This window comes from Bacillus rossius, chromosome 1 (assembly GCF_032445375.1).
Source record: "Bacillus rossius redtenbacheri isolate Brsri chromosome 1, Brsri_v3, whole genome shotgun sequence".
Classification (NCBI taxonomy): domain Eukaryota; kingdom Metazoa; phylum Arthropoda; class Insecta; order Phasmatodea; family Bacillidae; genus Bacillus; species Bacillus rossius.
The window spans coordinates 137,980,723-137,998,289 of record NC_086330.1 but is presented as its reverse complement, the minus strand read 5'-3'; the positions used below and the strand labels follow the sequence as shown (position 1 = coordinate 137,998,289).

The 17,567-nt window shown below is 38.5% G+C and overlaps 1 protein-coding gene across 2 annotated transcripts in view; it reads left to right on the top strand.

Moving 5' to 3' along the window:
• Window positions 1–3,351: 3,351 nt before the first annotated feature.
• The window catches only part of LOC134546205 (transcriptional repressor scratch 2-like), a 47,012-nt gene continuing 32,796 nt past the window's right edge, over window positions 3,352–17,567 (top strand). The window contains exon 1 of one of the 2 annotated variants that reach the window (XM_063388815.1): window positions 3,352–3,451. Coding sequence is in view for 1 of the 2 variants with exons in the window: in XM_063388814.1 (XP_063244884.1) it covers window positions 9,173–9,266 (94 nt within the window). In the remaining variant the exon portion in view is untranslated. Of the gene's footprint in view, window positions 3,452–9,135; window positions 9,267–17,567 lie in introns of those variants that run through there. The other variant, XM_063388814.1, reaches the window with a different exon arrangement.

The following is a 17,567-nucleotide window of genomic DNA, read 5'->3' as shown; positions in this document are numbered from 1 at the left end:
CGCACAGGAATAGCCCGCAGCAATAACAAACACGCGCGCGCGATGTGGGGCGAGGCAGCACGCGCCCTGCGCCACACGCCGACATGCCCAGGTGAGCCCAGCAGCCCGGCAGCCCGGCACTCGCCGCAGATGTGTGACTTCGAGCCTCGCGAACGAGAAAGGTTCGTGTGTTATCGTTAGAGACAGGAAAAATTCGCGTATTCATTTCGCGATATGCTAGAATCCGAATACATGTAATTGGTTCACATTTTATATGAATGGCTCTGAGCCAGTGAGAAACCTTCAACCAAAAAAGTATCGCGTGGCAAGTATCCCAGTTGACAGGTCTCACAAGTCAGTAGTCAATGAACTAATGGCATTTTCCCGAGTATGTAGCGGATTGTGGAGTCCATCCTGGGGGTCATTGAAACCGCGAATTTTTCGAGCCCCTAGTTATCGTGTTGCAAATACACTTATAATATGAAACACTCGGACACACAATTTAACTTGGAGTACTTAAAAATAATGCCGTGCGTGATAAATATACGCAAATGGTGGTGTTTTTCCACTACATTTCTGGATGCGAATCAAACGTATAGCTTGCGCACCCGCCGCTAGAATTCGCTGCCGGAGCAGCTTCGTCGACTATTGAATCATTTGATTAGCATTCCAAAATTTTAAACTATATAATGAAATGGCTCCGATAAAAGCGAAAAAGAGTTGAAAAATACTAAACCCTGGCTTTGGACCTGATTTTTTTTACAAGGAATTTTATTAAAATACTGTCCATTAAACAGTTAATACAATCAAGTTTACTGTTGACTTTGTAAACTTTGTTTCGCGCCGTGCGCCTCAGATGGTGGCACCGTGGTTGCATATTTCCGTAACATTCACGCATTCACGCATGCCGAGAGCTGAGATGTTACACTTCAAAAATGACTCTTGGCTGCACTTCAATGATCTATCGGAACGTCAAAACCAAATATGAAGTATAGGCAGGCATTTTTCGCGAAAAAAATTATATATATGGGCAATATGGCATGCCCGCGCCAGATGTTTCTTCCTTGTGATTGGCGGCCGCCTGCAAGGTAAACAATCGCCTTGTTTGACCGGGCCATTCAGGACGAGTTTGCTTCCGCGCTGATTTATTGTGATCGGTGTGCTGACAGTAGACATTTACCTGAAAGAAACTCGACCAATCACGAAACACAGAAAATGCTGCAATGTTTTAGCTCCCAGCTAGTCTCGAAATGTTTTCGCGAAAAATACTAAACAGCAAAGTACACGATGGATGTTCATAATTCTTACAAACAAGGTGACGGAAAAAAAACACCTGCTAAGAGTCTTACAGTTAGTTGTCTGGCAGTTGTCTGACACTCGCCATCTCCGCCATCGAGCACCCACTCCTGAGCGTTGCACTTTTCGTTACGCTCTATGAGTCATCGCATTTGACTTGCCCTGCCGGCTGTGAAGAAGTTTCACTTCAAAAACTGAGTGGTGCGGTTGTCCACTTATATTGGCATTTGTGAGGCTGTTGATGAATATCCCGCATTGTGTTGTGTTAAATTTTGTGTTGTGGTCAACTTCAAGGAACTACCTTACCCTATACCATGTTCGACATGTTGGCTGGCAATCTAGGATTGAGATCCTGTGTCAGATTCGGATGGTGAGTTAGAAGTATTGTTACATACCGGAGTAAACAGGGTCTGAAAATTAATTAATCTTTATTTAACAATTAATATTTTTCACTTTTTCTTAAATTATATAAACACAATTAATATATAATTATATTTTAATAATATTAATATTTATGTGGCAGCTGTTCTGTATTAGGAAGCCTGCTGTGTTCGCCTGTGCTGTCATCGTTGTGTTGTCCACGTAGTCTGTTCAGTGTCATCATTGGACTTGTCTGTATGCCTTCGTATTTATCAAGGTTGTTTGTCTTTATTTACTGTTCCTGTTGCAACTGTCTTGTCGTTGGCAGCATACGGGGTCGCCTGTGCTGTAATATTTATCTGACTAATTCCTTCCAATGAATTCCTTGGGCTGTCTATGCATTGAACATTTGTTATCGGCTATTTTTGGCTTGTTATCCACGTGTTTTTGTATTAATTTCTTTCTCCGTTTTGAGGTTTCCTTATGACATATAGTGTACTTGAACCATCAATGACGTATGTCCAAATAAAGTTTTAAAACTAATCCTCCCCATTGCAACAATCATTCAAATAACGTTATTTATTGTTCATTAGCAGTATTTTTTTTACGTTGCTTTTAAACGTATTTCTGTTGGTGGAAAAAAAAAGCTCAATGGTTATTCTATGGCATCACACTCACAAACTGTTGCCTACTTGTAAGTAAAAGTAAAGTTACGGTTTCAGTGAAACGGTTTTGCACAAAGGCTTAAAGGGAACGGGAACTCCATGATCACGGTGTGTTTCGAACCACTTTGGGGTTCTGTTCTGATCCGACGTTCATAAATTTAAATCGTGCCGTGTGTTTGGCATAAAACCCTCTACCCTCGAAACATTGTAATTTTTTTTTGTAAACGAAACAGAAATATCCATATAAAATTACAGATGGTTAAAAATTTATTCATTTACACGAAAACAATTGTATCACTACAAAATAGTGAATGGTGTTCGCAGTAATACTGTGTTCGGATTTTTACGCGGGAATCGATGCTTTGTGTCGTCGCAGTACCTCTAATAGTTAAATTTGTTTGTAAACGTTTCCTTGAATAGCTGCACACATTAATAAGCATAATGAAACAAATTAAATTCCAGTTATTGAATATTTGATTATCTTTTCCAATATTCGACAAAAATATGCTTGAATGAAACATCAATTAAAATATAAAACTATGAGAATATTTTCGTAAGATTATCTTCGAAAACGTATTTCATGTGTGCAAAAACAACCACAGCCATGTGCCATTGACAACTATTCCTTGGCAACTGGTTACTTTTGTAAAAGTAAAGACATTTTTTCCCCCTGTGCCCTGGAGCGGCCCCGCTGGCGAGGACTGCGGTAGGGTGTAGGGGGCGTGAGGCGGGGGAGGGGAGAGACTGCCCAGCGTCCCGACGCCGGCGCGCAGTAGCGGGCGCCCCCTGGGCCCGCTGAATGGCTTCCCTGACACGTTAGTCAGCGCTCTAAATTCGGGGGTAGGGGTTCTCGACGGTGCGTTGAGGGGGTGGGGGGAAGGATTCTTCGCGGTGGTGCCTGGCGGAGAGAGAAAGAGAGAGTGGATGCTGTGGGAGGAGGGGGGGGGGGGGAGCAGCTCTGGCCTCCTGCCGAACTGGCATCCGTCCACCAACCACCAGCGTCGTCTGCTCATCGCGCGGCAAGTTGCAGTCGGAGACCTGCTCCCGGGGAGAGCGAGCCGGACGCCCTTCCGCGCGCGAGACAGACGTCGGGTAAAGAGTGCGCGTGGTCCGCTTGCCCGGAGCTCCTCGGCCGCGCCGTCTGCTGACAGGTGAGCCGTGGTGCGCCTCCCGTCCTCGTGGCAGCACCCGAGTCAGACCTCGGGCCTGCTACCACCCCACTCTCGCTCTCGACGCTCCACATCGCCGGCGCTTGCTGCCCTTCTCGAGACTCCGGCTCCAAGTCCCGGCCGAGTCGCGCCGGTGACTGTTATCTTGCACGCCGCGCTATTTATGGCTTCTCAACACTCTCAACCAGAGAATCTAAAATTAAATTTGTAGTAACCATGCCAACTTGATTTACAGCTGCGGGTAGTGCGTAGCGATCCTTACTTCACGCGGTTAGATATTACATTAAATGTACACTTTTCAACGAAGGGTTTAACTCAAATAAACGAAGAGTTCTTCGTAATTTCAAATAACTGAATCTTCGTAGAAACTACGCAGTATTTCAAATTCCAAGTTGTATCTTCAGTTCTAAACAAAGGTTAGCACACACATTGACAAAATAAAACTTTTATTTCTGTAGACTTAACCAGGTTTTTAAATTTTTTGTTAATACATCTAGAATATTCTTTTCGACTCATTTTAAAAGTACGTGCACTCAGTGTCCGTAAATTCACGAATAAAGCGGTAAATTTTCGAAGATCCCTGGATAAATTGTAACCAACGTTATTAAATGTGAATGTAACAGTGGCACAAACTTTGGAAATTTTTAAAGAATTTCGCCCTTTTTAACACTTCTTTAATATATAAAAATCACGAATTTCTTTATTAACACGTATTTCTCAGTTTCAATGCGATTATAAAGAGGGAACTATGTATCCGCACCATATGGGTTAAGTTGAGAGACGATTGTAGCTGAATCTGCGCAGACCAGTCAATTAAGAAGCTATCGGTTAAATACTTGCACTGCTAGTAACTTGGTTTAATCCAGTACACTATGTATGTTTTGCAGTTCGCTGTATCTTCAAGTTTACTTTGTGAATGCACTAGAAAATGTCCACAGACTCTCTTAAGACATTTCTACCTTAAATATTAGCTTCTTCCTAGCTGCGCTGATTGTTGTCACTATTAAATTCCTCCCATGTGTGCAAACTTGTACCACATACTGCGCGTCAAACGTTGGCATTCGCACACATGCATCTCGAAGTAGATGCATTTATTGCATACTCGTCATAATAGTCTAAGGTTTTTAGCACACTGGCAGCTTACATCGACTTTAAAAATAGGTTTTTTTTTTTTCTTTCGAAAACCGAACAAGTGGCACCTCTCGCTGACAGAAATAGGTTCTTTGAACTTTGCTACCGAGTTTCTCATAGGAAACTTTTCGAGCTGAGTGGTTACGTGAACGATCAATTTCAAGCCGTCCTAGCTTAATTGTAATTCCTAAAAATTAGCAAAAGTTATATTTGTCTACGTGGATAGAAAAGTATAAATTACATTTTAACAGCAAAATGGTATACACTATATTGTAAGCATTTTCACATATAAAACGGAAAATTCATAAACAGCGGCTACACCTATTTGCGGAAGGCACCTGTTCCAAAACCGTGCAGCTAGTTTTAAAAATCATCGAGTAGCTATAACATGCGCCAGACCCCTGCTGGTACGTTTTCCCGTTTATAATTGGCGCTGGATACCACTGTTCATATTGATGTCGTAATCTATGGAACCTCTTGGAGCCAAGTGTAATTCAAACGCTTGTTGATTTCCAAGAAAATTTATGTTTTAAACTTGCTGTGATACTGTCACATAAACTTTGACCTAAAACACGTCACAGACGGATGAAAATGATGTCATTTTATTTCGTAGAGTATTTTATCTCGTCCGGGTGTGATAACTATTGCATGTTATTTCAGGTGTAAATTAAGTGAAGGAATTTTAATTCGTAATTTTTAAGTATTAATCAATTAATTTACTTAGTTTACAATTGATTTTAAAATCTTTGGGATCATTGTTTGTTTATATAAAATGGATTAAGTTTGATTTGTGTCTGAACAATTATAGATCATAGATAAAATGGCCAACACTTTTAGTAGTGAATCTTTCTTCAGAACTCTTCGCTAGTAGCTTGTAGTTTTATAATCTCTATCGCTCGCTTGGCCTCTTCTAGACGGTTTAGTAAGTTTCACACGACGACTGTCCTCCATGGCACTTGGCTAAACTGGCACAGCCGGCAGGAGTGACCAGGAGTGATTGGAGCTTGGTCGGTGGTAACTACAATCACAGGTTCCAAATAAATACCGATTCCACGAAGGTTTCGTACGTCCGGACGTATAGTGAATAATGTGGTAGAGTGCTCACACAAGCTCCGCAGCGACCAGTTTGTGTACCCAACAATGTACTGGCAAAAAACTGTCATGGACTTCTCTTTTGGCGCATTTACGAGGTTATAAACTCTCATAACTCTTCATGTATCATACTTGCAGCGCATATGATGTCCTGATATATTTTATACGTGCGTTATAATATGCACTGCATTAAATTAGAAATGTCCACTTAGTAATTTCAATCAGAATGCAAGTAAATGCTGATTTTGACAGTTATATTGGTAAATAACAAGTCAAAGATGGAATCGTGGGCAAAATATACAATGTCATCATTAGTCTGTGGGTACAGAAGTCAACAAGATTCAATAGGCTTCATTTGCGACGGACACTCGCCGGATTTCGTACTCGCATAATGTGGCTAGCCAGCTCCTGTCTCTTGCGCCACACCACTCAGCATATTACGGGACCACAACGTTTATTGGTTTATGTATCCGACATAACATCTGATGAACCTTAAGATGTCGTTATAATGCATGCCAAATTATTTTGTAACACTAGATATACAAATATACGTAGATAATATATTGCATATTTTATTTTCACTATTGACGATGAGGCTGCATCTAAGCTGTTTCTGAGAATAATAAATTTAAAACGTTTAACAGGGAATTGCCGAACGTGTAATCACCCCACAGCCTAAGTGTGAAGCTGCGAAAAATACTTGTAATAAATGAAATTTTTGTTAAAAGCTATTCAGTTTTAATCATTTTTATTTAGTGAAATTCTGATTCGCAGTAGTTTCAACTATTTAATATTTACTGTTTACATTACAACAATGCATCAACAAGGCTTCTCTCCTTTAAGAAAAGCACATTTTTACTGATTTTTTAAACAGTAATTTGACCGGGTATTTAATAAAAAAAAACATAATGTCCATAGTTCACACTTAACCATAAATTAGGCTATAGAAAGATGAAAATAACACGTTCTGAATGTTCACACAATATTGTAACTTATTATTTTTACCTTTAACATAAATGGGCCATGTAAAAAAAAATATTTTGTTTATCCTTCTCGTACAACTCCAAACAGAGAATAAATTATATTCTTAACTTTACTTAAAATTTTATTACAACCGCTACACCTTGAAATAAGATGTTTCACGTGGGGAAAGTAGACATCCTTTCCGGGTATCGCTCGTGCTAAGCGAATTTCCTCAGCAATTAAATGAGTTTAAATTGACTGATTTATATATATATATATACACACACACACACACACACCTAAACACACACACACCAACTCGACACATGATTCCAAAACTCAATGCCTTATATTACCTGTTTAGGATTATCCGTAAATTAATTTAATTTTATCAGTCAAAATTAACTTTCTGAAATAAGAATTTTGTGAATAAATGTTTCAGATATATGACTATAAAAGTAAACTATATGCAATGCCCAGCTGTTGAGACAGGAAATAAGTTTCTGTAGAGTGTTCATGATGCAATAAGTCCAAACAATAAGTCATCGTCATCATCATCATCATCATCAACTGCTTCCAGTCTGTGTCAGGGTCAGCAAAGTAAAATGCCTCCATCTTTCTGTGTCCCTCCACCATTCCTCATCCTCCACTTTATTCCATTACGGTCCTCTCTCCTGCACTCCTTTAACTGTCTGCTCTTCCCACCTCCTCCTTGGTCTTCCTTCGGGCCTTCTTCTTGTGTAATTCAACTCCATCATTTTCCTAGGCAGCCTCTCTTTTCCCCATTCTCTTCACATTCCATCTCATTTCTTCCTTTTTTCCATGATCTCATTCAAGTCCTGTGCTCTTGCTCTTGCTTGCACCATCTCAGTTCTGATCCTGTCTCGCCTCGTAACTGCCAACATACTCCTCATAAACGTCATTCCTATTGCTCTGATCTTCTCAGCATCTCTCTTGTCAGCAGTCCATGTTTCTGCTACATATGTGACTATGGGCACATAGTAGGTGTTGTACATCATTTTTGGCATACGAACTCTCTCACCCACCTGTATAATGCATCCGTTTGTTGTCCTCCCCTTACAATTTTATCCTCGTTTTTGCGCCCTCTCTCCAATACACGTCCTAGATACTTCGAGTTTTCTACCTGTTTTGACACTATCTAATTCAATGTATCTCCTAGCTCCATTTTTATTTCTCGTCATGACCATCATTTCAGTCTTTTTTATTAGCAACAATAAGTGTTTGTTATAAAAACTTGCCTGAAATCTTATAAATAGCAAAGCAAATAGTGTGTACTAAATAATTTGGCGACAAAATTCGCAACAACTCATAACAGGCTATACAATACTTACAGGTACATAAGTAGTGAACGAAACATTTGTAGATATTGTCCTCTTAAAGTGCAGTCTCGCACGCCAAGTTGGCTATTTCATTTTCTTATCATTTATTTTATTTGAGGGCGTTTACTGTAAATTAATCACGAAAGATCTCTTGCATTTAATGTTTCTTCTCAAAACTTCTCAACAGATATTTAATCAGTACTTACAAATAGCGTTAAAAAGTAATGAAAGTGTTCACAACTATGAACTTTTTCTGTTAAAAAATAACGTTTAAATAAACATCTGATGAGAAATTTGTGACATAGCAATAAAAAATACGAGAATTATCAAAATAAATTCACAGGAAAATCCTAAAATCTATATAAAAGGCAAATAAAATGACCTAACCAGCTCTGCGCGTGAGACCTTGACTAAAATGAAACGAATGACTTGAAAATGCAAAAAATGAAGGATATTTAATCCATCATTATATGTTACATTCTGTAATCCGGCACCAAACCAAACCGTTCGCGTTCAAATTTTATTTTTTCGGGTTGGTTCCGGTCGTTGGTCAGGTCGCATTACTGCGCTGCCGCAATTTTTTTTTCTTAGTTCGCTCATAGTAGTTATAGTTACTGTGGGTTTCCATTTCCGTTCAGCGTTTCCTGTTTTCCAGCGGGTTACATTTCACGTGTTCACATTCGGTATTCCCGTTGACACTTCTTCGACGTTCGATGGCGCGGCAATACCGCAAATGGACGTGCCGGTTTAAGGGGCCCACCTGGTCAGGGGTGTGGTTGTGTTAGTGAGGCGGGTTACGTGCGACGCCCGCTTGTGCTTCTAGCGTGGTATCGCCTCTAAGCGCAAGGCATCTTTAAGATTTGAGCGGTGACCATAACATTGTATGGCGGAGAAATGGAAAAAAAAAAAGTGTGATACAAGTCCTTTGAGTGCTTTTTTAGCCATTTTCAATGTTCTCAAAGATACAGCTTAAATACGAAATACGGAAACACGCGAGAGCGTCTGGCGGTAGGGGTGGGGGCAGCTGGCGGGCACGCGACACCTCGGAGGGGAAGCCAGGGGCTAAAGGAGGGGGCTGAGCAGGGGAGGTAGGGAGGGTCCCGTCGCAGCATCAGGCGGGCACGCGCCCGGCCTGTCTCCGGCCGACCCTCGGGGCGACCACACGACCCCACCTGCCATGCCGCGAGCGTTCCTCATCACGCACCGGCGCTACAGCGCGGCGCCCGACCACGGCTGGGGCGTCGCGGCGCTCCGCAGGGACGCCGTCCGCGGTGAGTTACACCGTGTGCGCGTCCGAGGCGAATTATATGTCCTTAATTTAAAAAAAAAAAACCGACGCTGGGCTGAACTGTGAGTGCGTAGCAAAACAAATATCATCGTAGTAATTTTTTTTTTTAGTTATCGTTTGAGCACGAACACCTTGTGCGTATTCCTGGCATATCGTATGCGCCCGTAGAGTTGTTGTGTGCACGATTGCAAGCGCCTTATATATGACATAGTGACTGCAAGGGCGCCCATCTGATAATTTGTAGGGGGGGGCCAGACTTAGGGATCGTCCATTAATCACGTGAGGCTCGAAAAGGGGGGGGGGGGGGTGTCGGGAAAAATCACGAAATATCACAATGTGGGAGGGGGGGGGGGTGTAGAGAGATATCACGTGTATTTATTTTTTCGCGCGATTTCTACTAAACCGAAAAGCGACGCGTGACCTTGACTCGCCGTAGCCAGGCAACAATATCCCCGCCCGCCGCAACATGAACCACCCGGCACGCTTGCCAGTCGCCAGTAAGACTGTGATTTTGGCGCCGAATACATGCGTAAATCACATATAAGCCTTTCCTTTATTATTTTTATGCCAGTGAGAATAAACCTGCAACCTTAATGTGTGTCTGGACATTTTTATCACTGTGCTTAATTTTAACACACTAGGAAGAAGATAATATTCTGAATTTTTGAAAAATATTTTGTACCAAAAAAATACACGTGATTTATTGTGGGGGGGGGGGGGGGTTAAAAATTTGCTTAAAAAAAACATCACGTGATTAATGGACGACCCCTTAGGGGTATGAAGTATTTTTAATATTTTGGAAGACTTAACTGCGGCTTGTTACTAGCCATAAAATAGTTCCATTCTGACCCTATTAAAATTTTTTGTCCTGTTACTAAAATACTAGACAAACAGTACTCATTCGCCATAAAAAAAATCTATATTGGCTACTTTATTAATTAATTATTAACTATTTTATTGAAACAAATGAATTTTTAGCAACAAAAATGCAGGAATACAGTCCTTATACTTACAGCGTCTTGGGTACACGGATATCAAGAATAAAATCCTTCAACTAATTGCTCTCTTTACCCATAAATAAATATCGCGTACAAATTAAATTAAAATAATTATAAAGTTTAAAACGTGTTGGTCAAAAGATTCAACTTTGGGAGAGAAACGATTTAAATATGTTATCACAGTCAGAAAACAGTTGTTTTTATATGTAACACCTGAACTACGCTTATAATTATAGTCAAAAATTGTTTCACAATTAAATGAATATTACTATGTTTCGATATGAATCATAATTGCTTATCATTTAGAATTAGCACAGATGGATTCAGTAGTCGAGGACTATAAGTTTATTTAGTGATAGAAAAGCGCAGAAAAAATTAGTTTATTATTTAACTAGACAATTTAACCAAACAGTATTTAGAGGTTAAGGAATTAATTGACACCAAAACCAATGAAAATAATCGAAAATTTCTAAATGCTGACATAACTCATGTCAGCTTTCCACAGAAGAGTTTAGTTCGGCGCAATTAATCCACACAAAACAACTGGACACTATGTCGACGCGTATTTTAAGAATATAAGAAGATCCACATCACAGTATAATTTTTTTTTTTTCCCCATTTGTGGTGCGGGCCCATAGGCTACAGCCTAGATAGCCTGCGCGTAAATACGGCCCTAATAAACCCTTAAATAACATGTTCATTACTTAACTTCAGAATTAAGAGTACATTAGAACCTCGATTTTACGGAGCCCGGACTCAACGAAGCCGCGATTTCACGAATACATTTTTCAGGAACCATCTAAAATTCGGAAAATTTGACACCAACATTTATTTAATAAAAAATTAAAAAACACTACGAAAACATATAAAAATATTAATTTTAATGCACAGCGTATTCATATTTTTAAGCTAATACAACATCCATTTACCGTTAGTGAATATTGTATACGTTATTGCGTCATCAAACTCAAAATCGAAAAGAAAAAATGGACTAGGTACACTATTTGTCGCATAGTTCGAAATTTCTTCGATTGAAAAATTATGTCAAGGCCGTAAAAATATTTATTTTACCGCAAATGAACTATACTCAACATTCCTTACCCATTTCAACATTTCCAGCTCGTGAGCATAGCAACTGAGCTTGAAACCTTGTGAAGCGTGAGAGAAAGAAACGATATTGAGTAGCTACTTCCTCTCCTTTCCGCTAATATCCAGCAACCCATGTCATTAGGCATTTTCTTGACATGTGTCGCATTCATTACCTTCGCTGCATCGGTTTGCCAGTAAAAAAACCGCTCAAAAATGGTATAAGTGACGCAGCAAGTAGACGTGACGAGCGGTTTTTTAACTAAGCTTTTTTTTTAACTTACTATACAAACAAATAATTCCCTATGGCTATCACAAATTCAAGGTATGCTCGCACTAAAATGTACTGTGTTTTTAATGAATGTCTGTCGTTACAGAGCAGCGTTTTTCTTCACCAAATAAGACTATGATTAGAGACCGTAAAAATTCGCGGATTCCTTTCGAGACAGGCTGGAATCCAAACTCGTTTAGCTTAATGCTGCGTCAGTGATTGGACCGCAATTTACCTGAAGGACTCTGAGCCAATGGCAAACACTCAACAAAAGAAGTATCGAATCATAAGAATCGCAATAAACAGGTGTCCCGAGTCGGTAGCCAATAGCCAGGTGATATTTGCCCGAGTACATAGAGAATCGTGGAGTCTATCCTAGTGGTCATTGAAACCGCGAATTTTTCCAATCCCTACCTATGATCACTTTTATGAAACAGTACAGGTGTACACTGAACTGTGTGCTTGTTCTCCTCGATTATGTTACTAAAAGTGCGTTCATTAATATATTTCAAGCCGATCTGTTAAAGATTAACTGATAAATATGATAAGGTAAAGTCCATAAAAATGCAAGGCAGGGAATTCTTCCAGCTCATCAACCCTACCCTGGATAGTCTCGTCTGTGTTCAGTCGTCTCTGGCAAGGAGTGGACAAGTTTGCAAACTCAAATATAAATTTATTTTAGTAGCACGCGTCTTACGAAAAGGAAAGATATCCAAGAAAGGCATGTCGGACAACCTACTGTCACCACACAAAAGTTAACATGATGCAATGCGTGGTGCAACTGTGTTTAGTCGCTGTGATGTCACTTTTATATCACTCGTGCAATGAGGCAAGTTGTGGAATGTTAAAAAAAAATAAGGGGAACGCAGGGGAGGGCAGAGGGCAGACGGCAGTCATTGTTTTTACTATTTAATATTATATATATTCCGTTAAATAAATTATAACATGTATCTTCACGGGATGGGGTGTTTAAAATTTTATGAAGATAACGATTTTACGAATGCAATCCAAGCGACCGTGAGCGTACGTAAAATCGAGATTCCAGTGTAAATTGCTTCCGAGTCTACTGAAGGTAGCGGAATCCTTATTCCTTTAAACACTTTTGAAGGGAAAAAGTGGTTTTCCTCTAAATTCAAAATTCCAAAATAAATTTTACGTTGTAGACTTTTCTGAACAATAATTCTTATTTGAGTAACTTTAAAGGTGTTAGCTTACCTTAAAAATTGTGAATATTCTGAGCGGATGTGACGAATGAGGAAAACTAAGAAACACTACATAATAACAATAGTTTTTATCTTTACACTTTTCACTGATTTATTTACACTTAAGTTATTTATACTGACTGAATACACTAAAATAAATCTAGACCAGATGCAGAAAAATGTAGATCTAAAGACTATTGAAAAATCTCTGTTTTGAGAAGTTATTTGTGAACATTCACATTATTATGACGAAAAAGTAGCAAAACATTTTGCCGTCTACAAGCACATGTCAACTGTCGCGTCGTCTAACTCTGACTTGTCTAAATCTGTTGTGTTGTGTTATCGCGTGAGCTTGGGCGGGATTACGAAGGGGAATGACTCGCCACGGGCGTTGCGCTTGAACAGCGTTTTCTCCCTGTACACAACACCTTATATCGCAGCAGCAGAAACTAATGCTTGAACTAACATAAAAAATGAAGTAGACGTGTAAAAAACGATATACAATAATATCTTCGTGTTGAACCATTTCTACATAATACCGAATTTAAATAATTTTCTTTAAAGTAAAACACCTGACTACACTATATATTTTTCCTTCCCTGAAAACTAGGGGGGGGGCCACGGCCCCCCCCTGCCCCCGGGTATGGGCGCCCTTGAGTGACTGGGAGGAACGACGACGAAGCTGAGTCTGCATATTTCTCTGGTTGGCAAAGAAACATTTGTTTGAGCGCGCTCGGGACTGGGTTTGTTGGACTCTTTAAGGGGGTAGCATCCTAAATTATTTGGATCTCATAACGTTTTAATTTTGTTAATCATTTCATATCAATTCATCTTTTAATCATGGGTGACTGTTTAAGAACGTTGTTATCAATTTAATAAGAGTGTTTATTTAGAAGTTTCGAGAAACTTAAAAGGTTTATTAATTTTTGAACTCTTGTATGAACAAAGAAAAAGCAAACGTTTGGTAAACAGTTTTGAAATAAGAGAAAATATGTGCCCTCTGTCGTAAAGCTCGTATTTTAAGATACCATTCAAAAAATAAATAAACATTTGGGTTTCCCTAAAATTATCGAAGTTCTAGTTTTATGTGGGTTTTTGAAAAATTCAAATATTTTATTGATTTATGAATGATATAAAAAAACAGATTATGACAAATTATAAATAGAAACAGTTAATTCAAAACTGTATACAACACGATTTGATGATTTGATTTGATACCAGGACTGAAGTATAAATTTATTGGCCTTTCATAAAATAAACAGTTATTCAATTAACAAAACCATTAAATGGCTAGTATGTCACGCTAGTATAGTGCCAGTGCGTGGTGAGTTGTGTTGGGGAACAGCCATCTTGGATGACCTTTACTTAGAGCTTCAAAATTTACTTAACAATCCTCACAATTGATTCAAAACTCCCCAAAATGACTTCAGGGGAAAAATATTCCCATTTGAGGGAACATTTCGCACTAAAAAATCTTCAAATCAAAAATCCTTCAGAGAGGCTTAGTATTGCCCAAAGTGACTTAGTATTTTCTCTATCAGCCACCAATAAAGGCCCGTATACAATTGCAATGTTCCAAATTGTGTCAGACGGACACAGATTGCTGATTGGCCCACGTGACCCTCTGACGTTTTGGGTGGTGTGGGTGATGGTCCGAATCTCCCTAGTCCGAATACAACGTGAACTTTTCGTCCAAATCGGTGTCCTTTGGTAGCATACAAGAAGAACATTCGTGATATTTACTTTTTCCTGTTCCCAATTCATTAAGTTAAACTGAAAATAACGGACGGTAAGGTAGGAAGCCAAGAAGACAGAGACAATATTGATCATAGTCCGTCTGTTTTCGAGAGGCGCTTTTCAAAGGCCTAAATATGAATTCTATTCTGTAATAATTTTTTTCGCAACGTCTTCAACTGAATCAATAGTATAACTATAAATGATAGTTTTAAAATTGTATACATTTTTAATCCAAGATGAAGGCCAAGATGGCGTCGGCGTGTTGGTCAACCACGCAACGAACACAACTATGCAGCCGACGCAGGGAAATCATGGCCGTTGATAAAGCGCGCAAAGTCGTCACCAACCTTCAATATGTACCATGTACTTTTTTTTTGTAAATGGAACAGATACGTTCAGATATCTGTAAATTTTTACTTTTACGTGAAAACTACAAAACTAAAAAATAGTGTTCGCAGTAATGCTGGATTCGGATACTTACCCAGGAATTCATGCTTTGTCTTGTTCCACTATCTTCAATAGTTAAAGTTACTTCTAAACCGTTCCCTAAATAAATTTCCAGTATTAACTGCGCACATTAATAAGCATAATAAATAAAATTAAGTCAAATTATTGAATATTCGATAGTCTTTTCTATGGTTTAAAAAAAAAATCTTCTTGAATGACACATCAATTAAAATTTAAATTATGTACAAATTTTCGTAAGAAATACTCAGTATTATCTCGAAAAACGTATTTAATATAAGCAAAAATAACCATAGCCATGTGCTGTTCAAAGTTACATATTTATTGTAGTATTTAAAACTATTTCTTGGCAACTCGTTTCCAAAGGAATCCTTTGTGAAGTACAGAAAATATTTTCTGTGTAATTGTAAAACAATTGAAAACAATTTTTTCCCTACAGAGGTTTTTTTTTTTTCGGTGAAAATGAAAACGTTTGTGAAATTGCCAGTAATTTGATTTTAAAAAAGTTATTTTCTTCCACTGTGAAAGAATTTAACACGTGGAAAAGCGATGTGTCTAGAAAAGAAAACAAGTGCCATAAACACATAAGGCCCCCGTCTTACAAAATGTTTTCGGAACACTTCACTTCAGATACGGATGGCAAAACGCAAGAAGTTGAAAGCTGACCGATACTTGCGTAGTTTATAAACATCGTTAGTGAATGTTCTGCTTCTTGCCTTTTGGCTAAGTCCACTGTTGGCGAAAGAGGTCCGCTCTGGCGCACAACCCCGGGCGCCCGGGCTTTGCCGACGACACGAGTCCCTCGGCGTGCGCTCGTGCACTGCAATATGATACCATTTAGTTTCACACGAATCCCTTTCGCTTGTCCACACCGTCTACTGGCTGTGTAACATAGCATCGATATTCAGGTAAAAAGGTTTTCGTAATATTGTAAACTTACAGCACTTTGAATTTTGTTGTTGTTTCAACGCAACGCATGTATGTTTATTTAAATTAATTACTACACTAACGTAAAATTACATTAATAGTTTGTATTTATCCTAAACATGTCATATCTGTACTTTGATGCTGATGGTATATGTGTTATTTCGTTCGGAACATGTTCGCATGTGTAGTTCGTGGAGATATAGTCAAATTGAGGCCCCATATGAGCATAACTGCGAGATGTAAAACCCTTATGATGGCCCATGTATCACTGTGTCGATACTACGAAACCGTTAGGGTTGAAGATTCGATTTTGTCGAAACTGCAGTAAATGCGAGAACAGGGAACCTGAAGAAGGTACCTCCTGAGACTCGAGACCTGGTTAAGGGCCCCGCCTACTCCAGTCCACACGCGGTGTGCAGAGCTTCAGAAAAACCTCACGCTATTTGGAAACTGCTCAAGATATCCGAGTAATATCTGTTTACGAAAAAGCATTTAAGAATACGCCGAGAACGGATGAGTAGTTCGGTTTCCGTTTTTCATTACATAAAATGTGTGTTTTCAGAGTAATTTTTAGGCATGAAACACCCGATACAGACACTTGAAAGCATTCAAGGGACTTGCATTACAACTTGATCTTCATTTCTTCATCATATAATGTTTTGTTAATCTGGAGAAGAGCCAAAATATACTTAAATGACTGTTCATTCCAGTATTTATGTTTTAATTTCTTCCATATTGTCTGTGTAATATAATATTGTGTAATATTTACCATCAGGCAATGCGGGCAATGTGATCTAGCCGATGCCAACATTAATAAAAATGTTGCTAATTACTTTTATGATTTACTCAATATATAACGCCTTTTTCTTCAATTACTATGATACGATTATTTCTATGAAATATTTGTTATTAAGTGGATAATTGTTGCCTCATACTAAATTTTATTTATATTAAAGAAAATGATTTACTGGGATTAAATAACTTTTAATTTTCTTGTTGAGAAACGAATTTTTAATAAATATAACTCTCAAAATCAGTTTATGAATATAAATAGACTGTTGCGTTTACATTTGGTATTATAACTGACCCACGCATTTCGAAAACAATATTATTTTTTAATAATTAAAAAACTTTAATAATTAAAAAATACTTGGGGTATTTCGTTTCTCGACATAAAAATCAAAATCTTTCAAACACGGTCTCCATTGTTACTGATATACACACAAAGTTCTACCAAATTTTATAGCAGCAAAATATGCCAACTGATTACTGCCTTAAAAGATACCGCAAGAATTTTATCAAATTTAAACATTTGTATTTTTGTGCTGCTCCATATTTGGTCCAAAGTTCTGAAATATTACATTTTCCCGATGCAGTTTATTGTAATAGATGTTCAGTGAGATAGTTTTAGTGTATGGGCCAGGTAATTTATACATTGTATACACTCTCAATACGAAAGTGTGATAACTACAAAAAAATCAGTAGAATTAACTATGAGAACTGTCAAATATCGGCAAAATATTCAAAGTGAAGCAGTTTGACGGGTTTTCAATATAATAATTATTGATTTACATTATATTTAACATTTATTTGCTAAA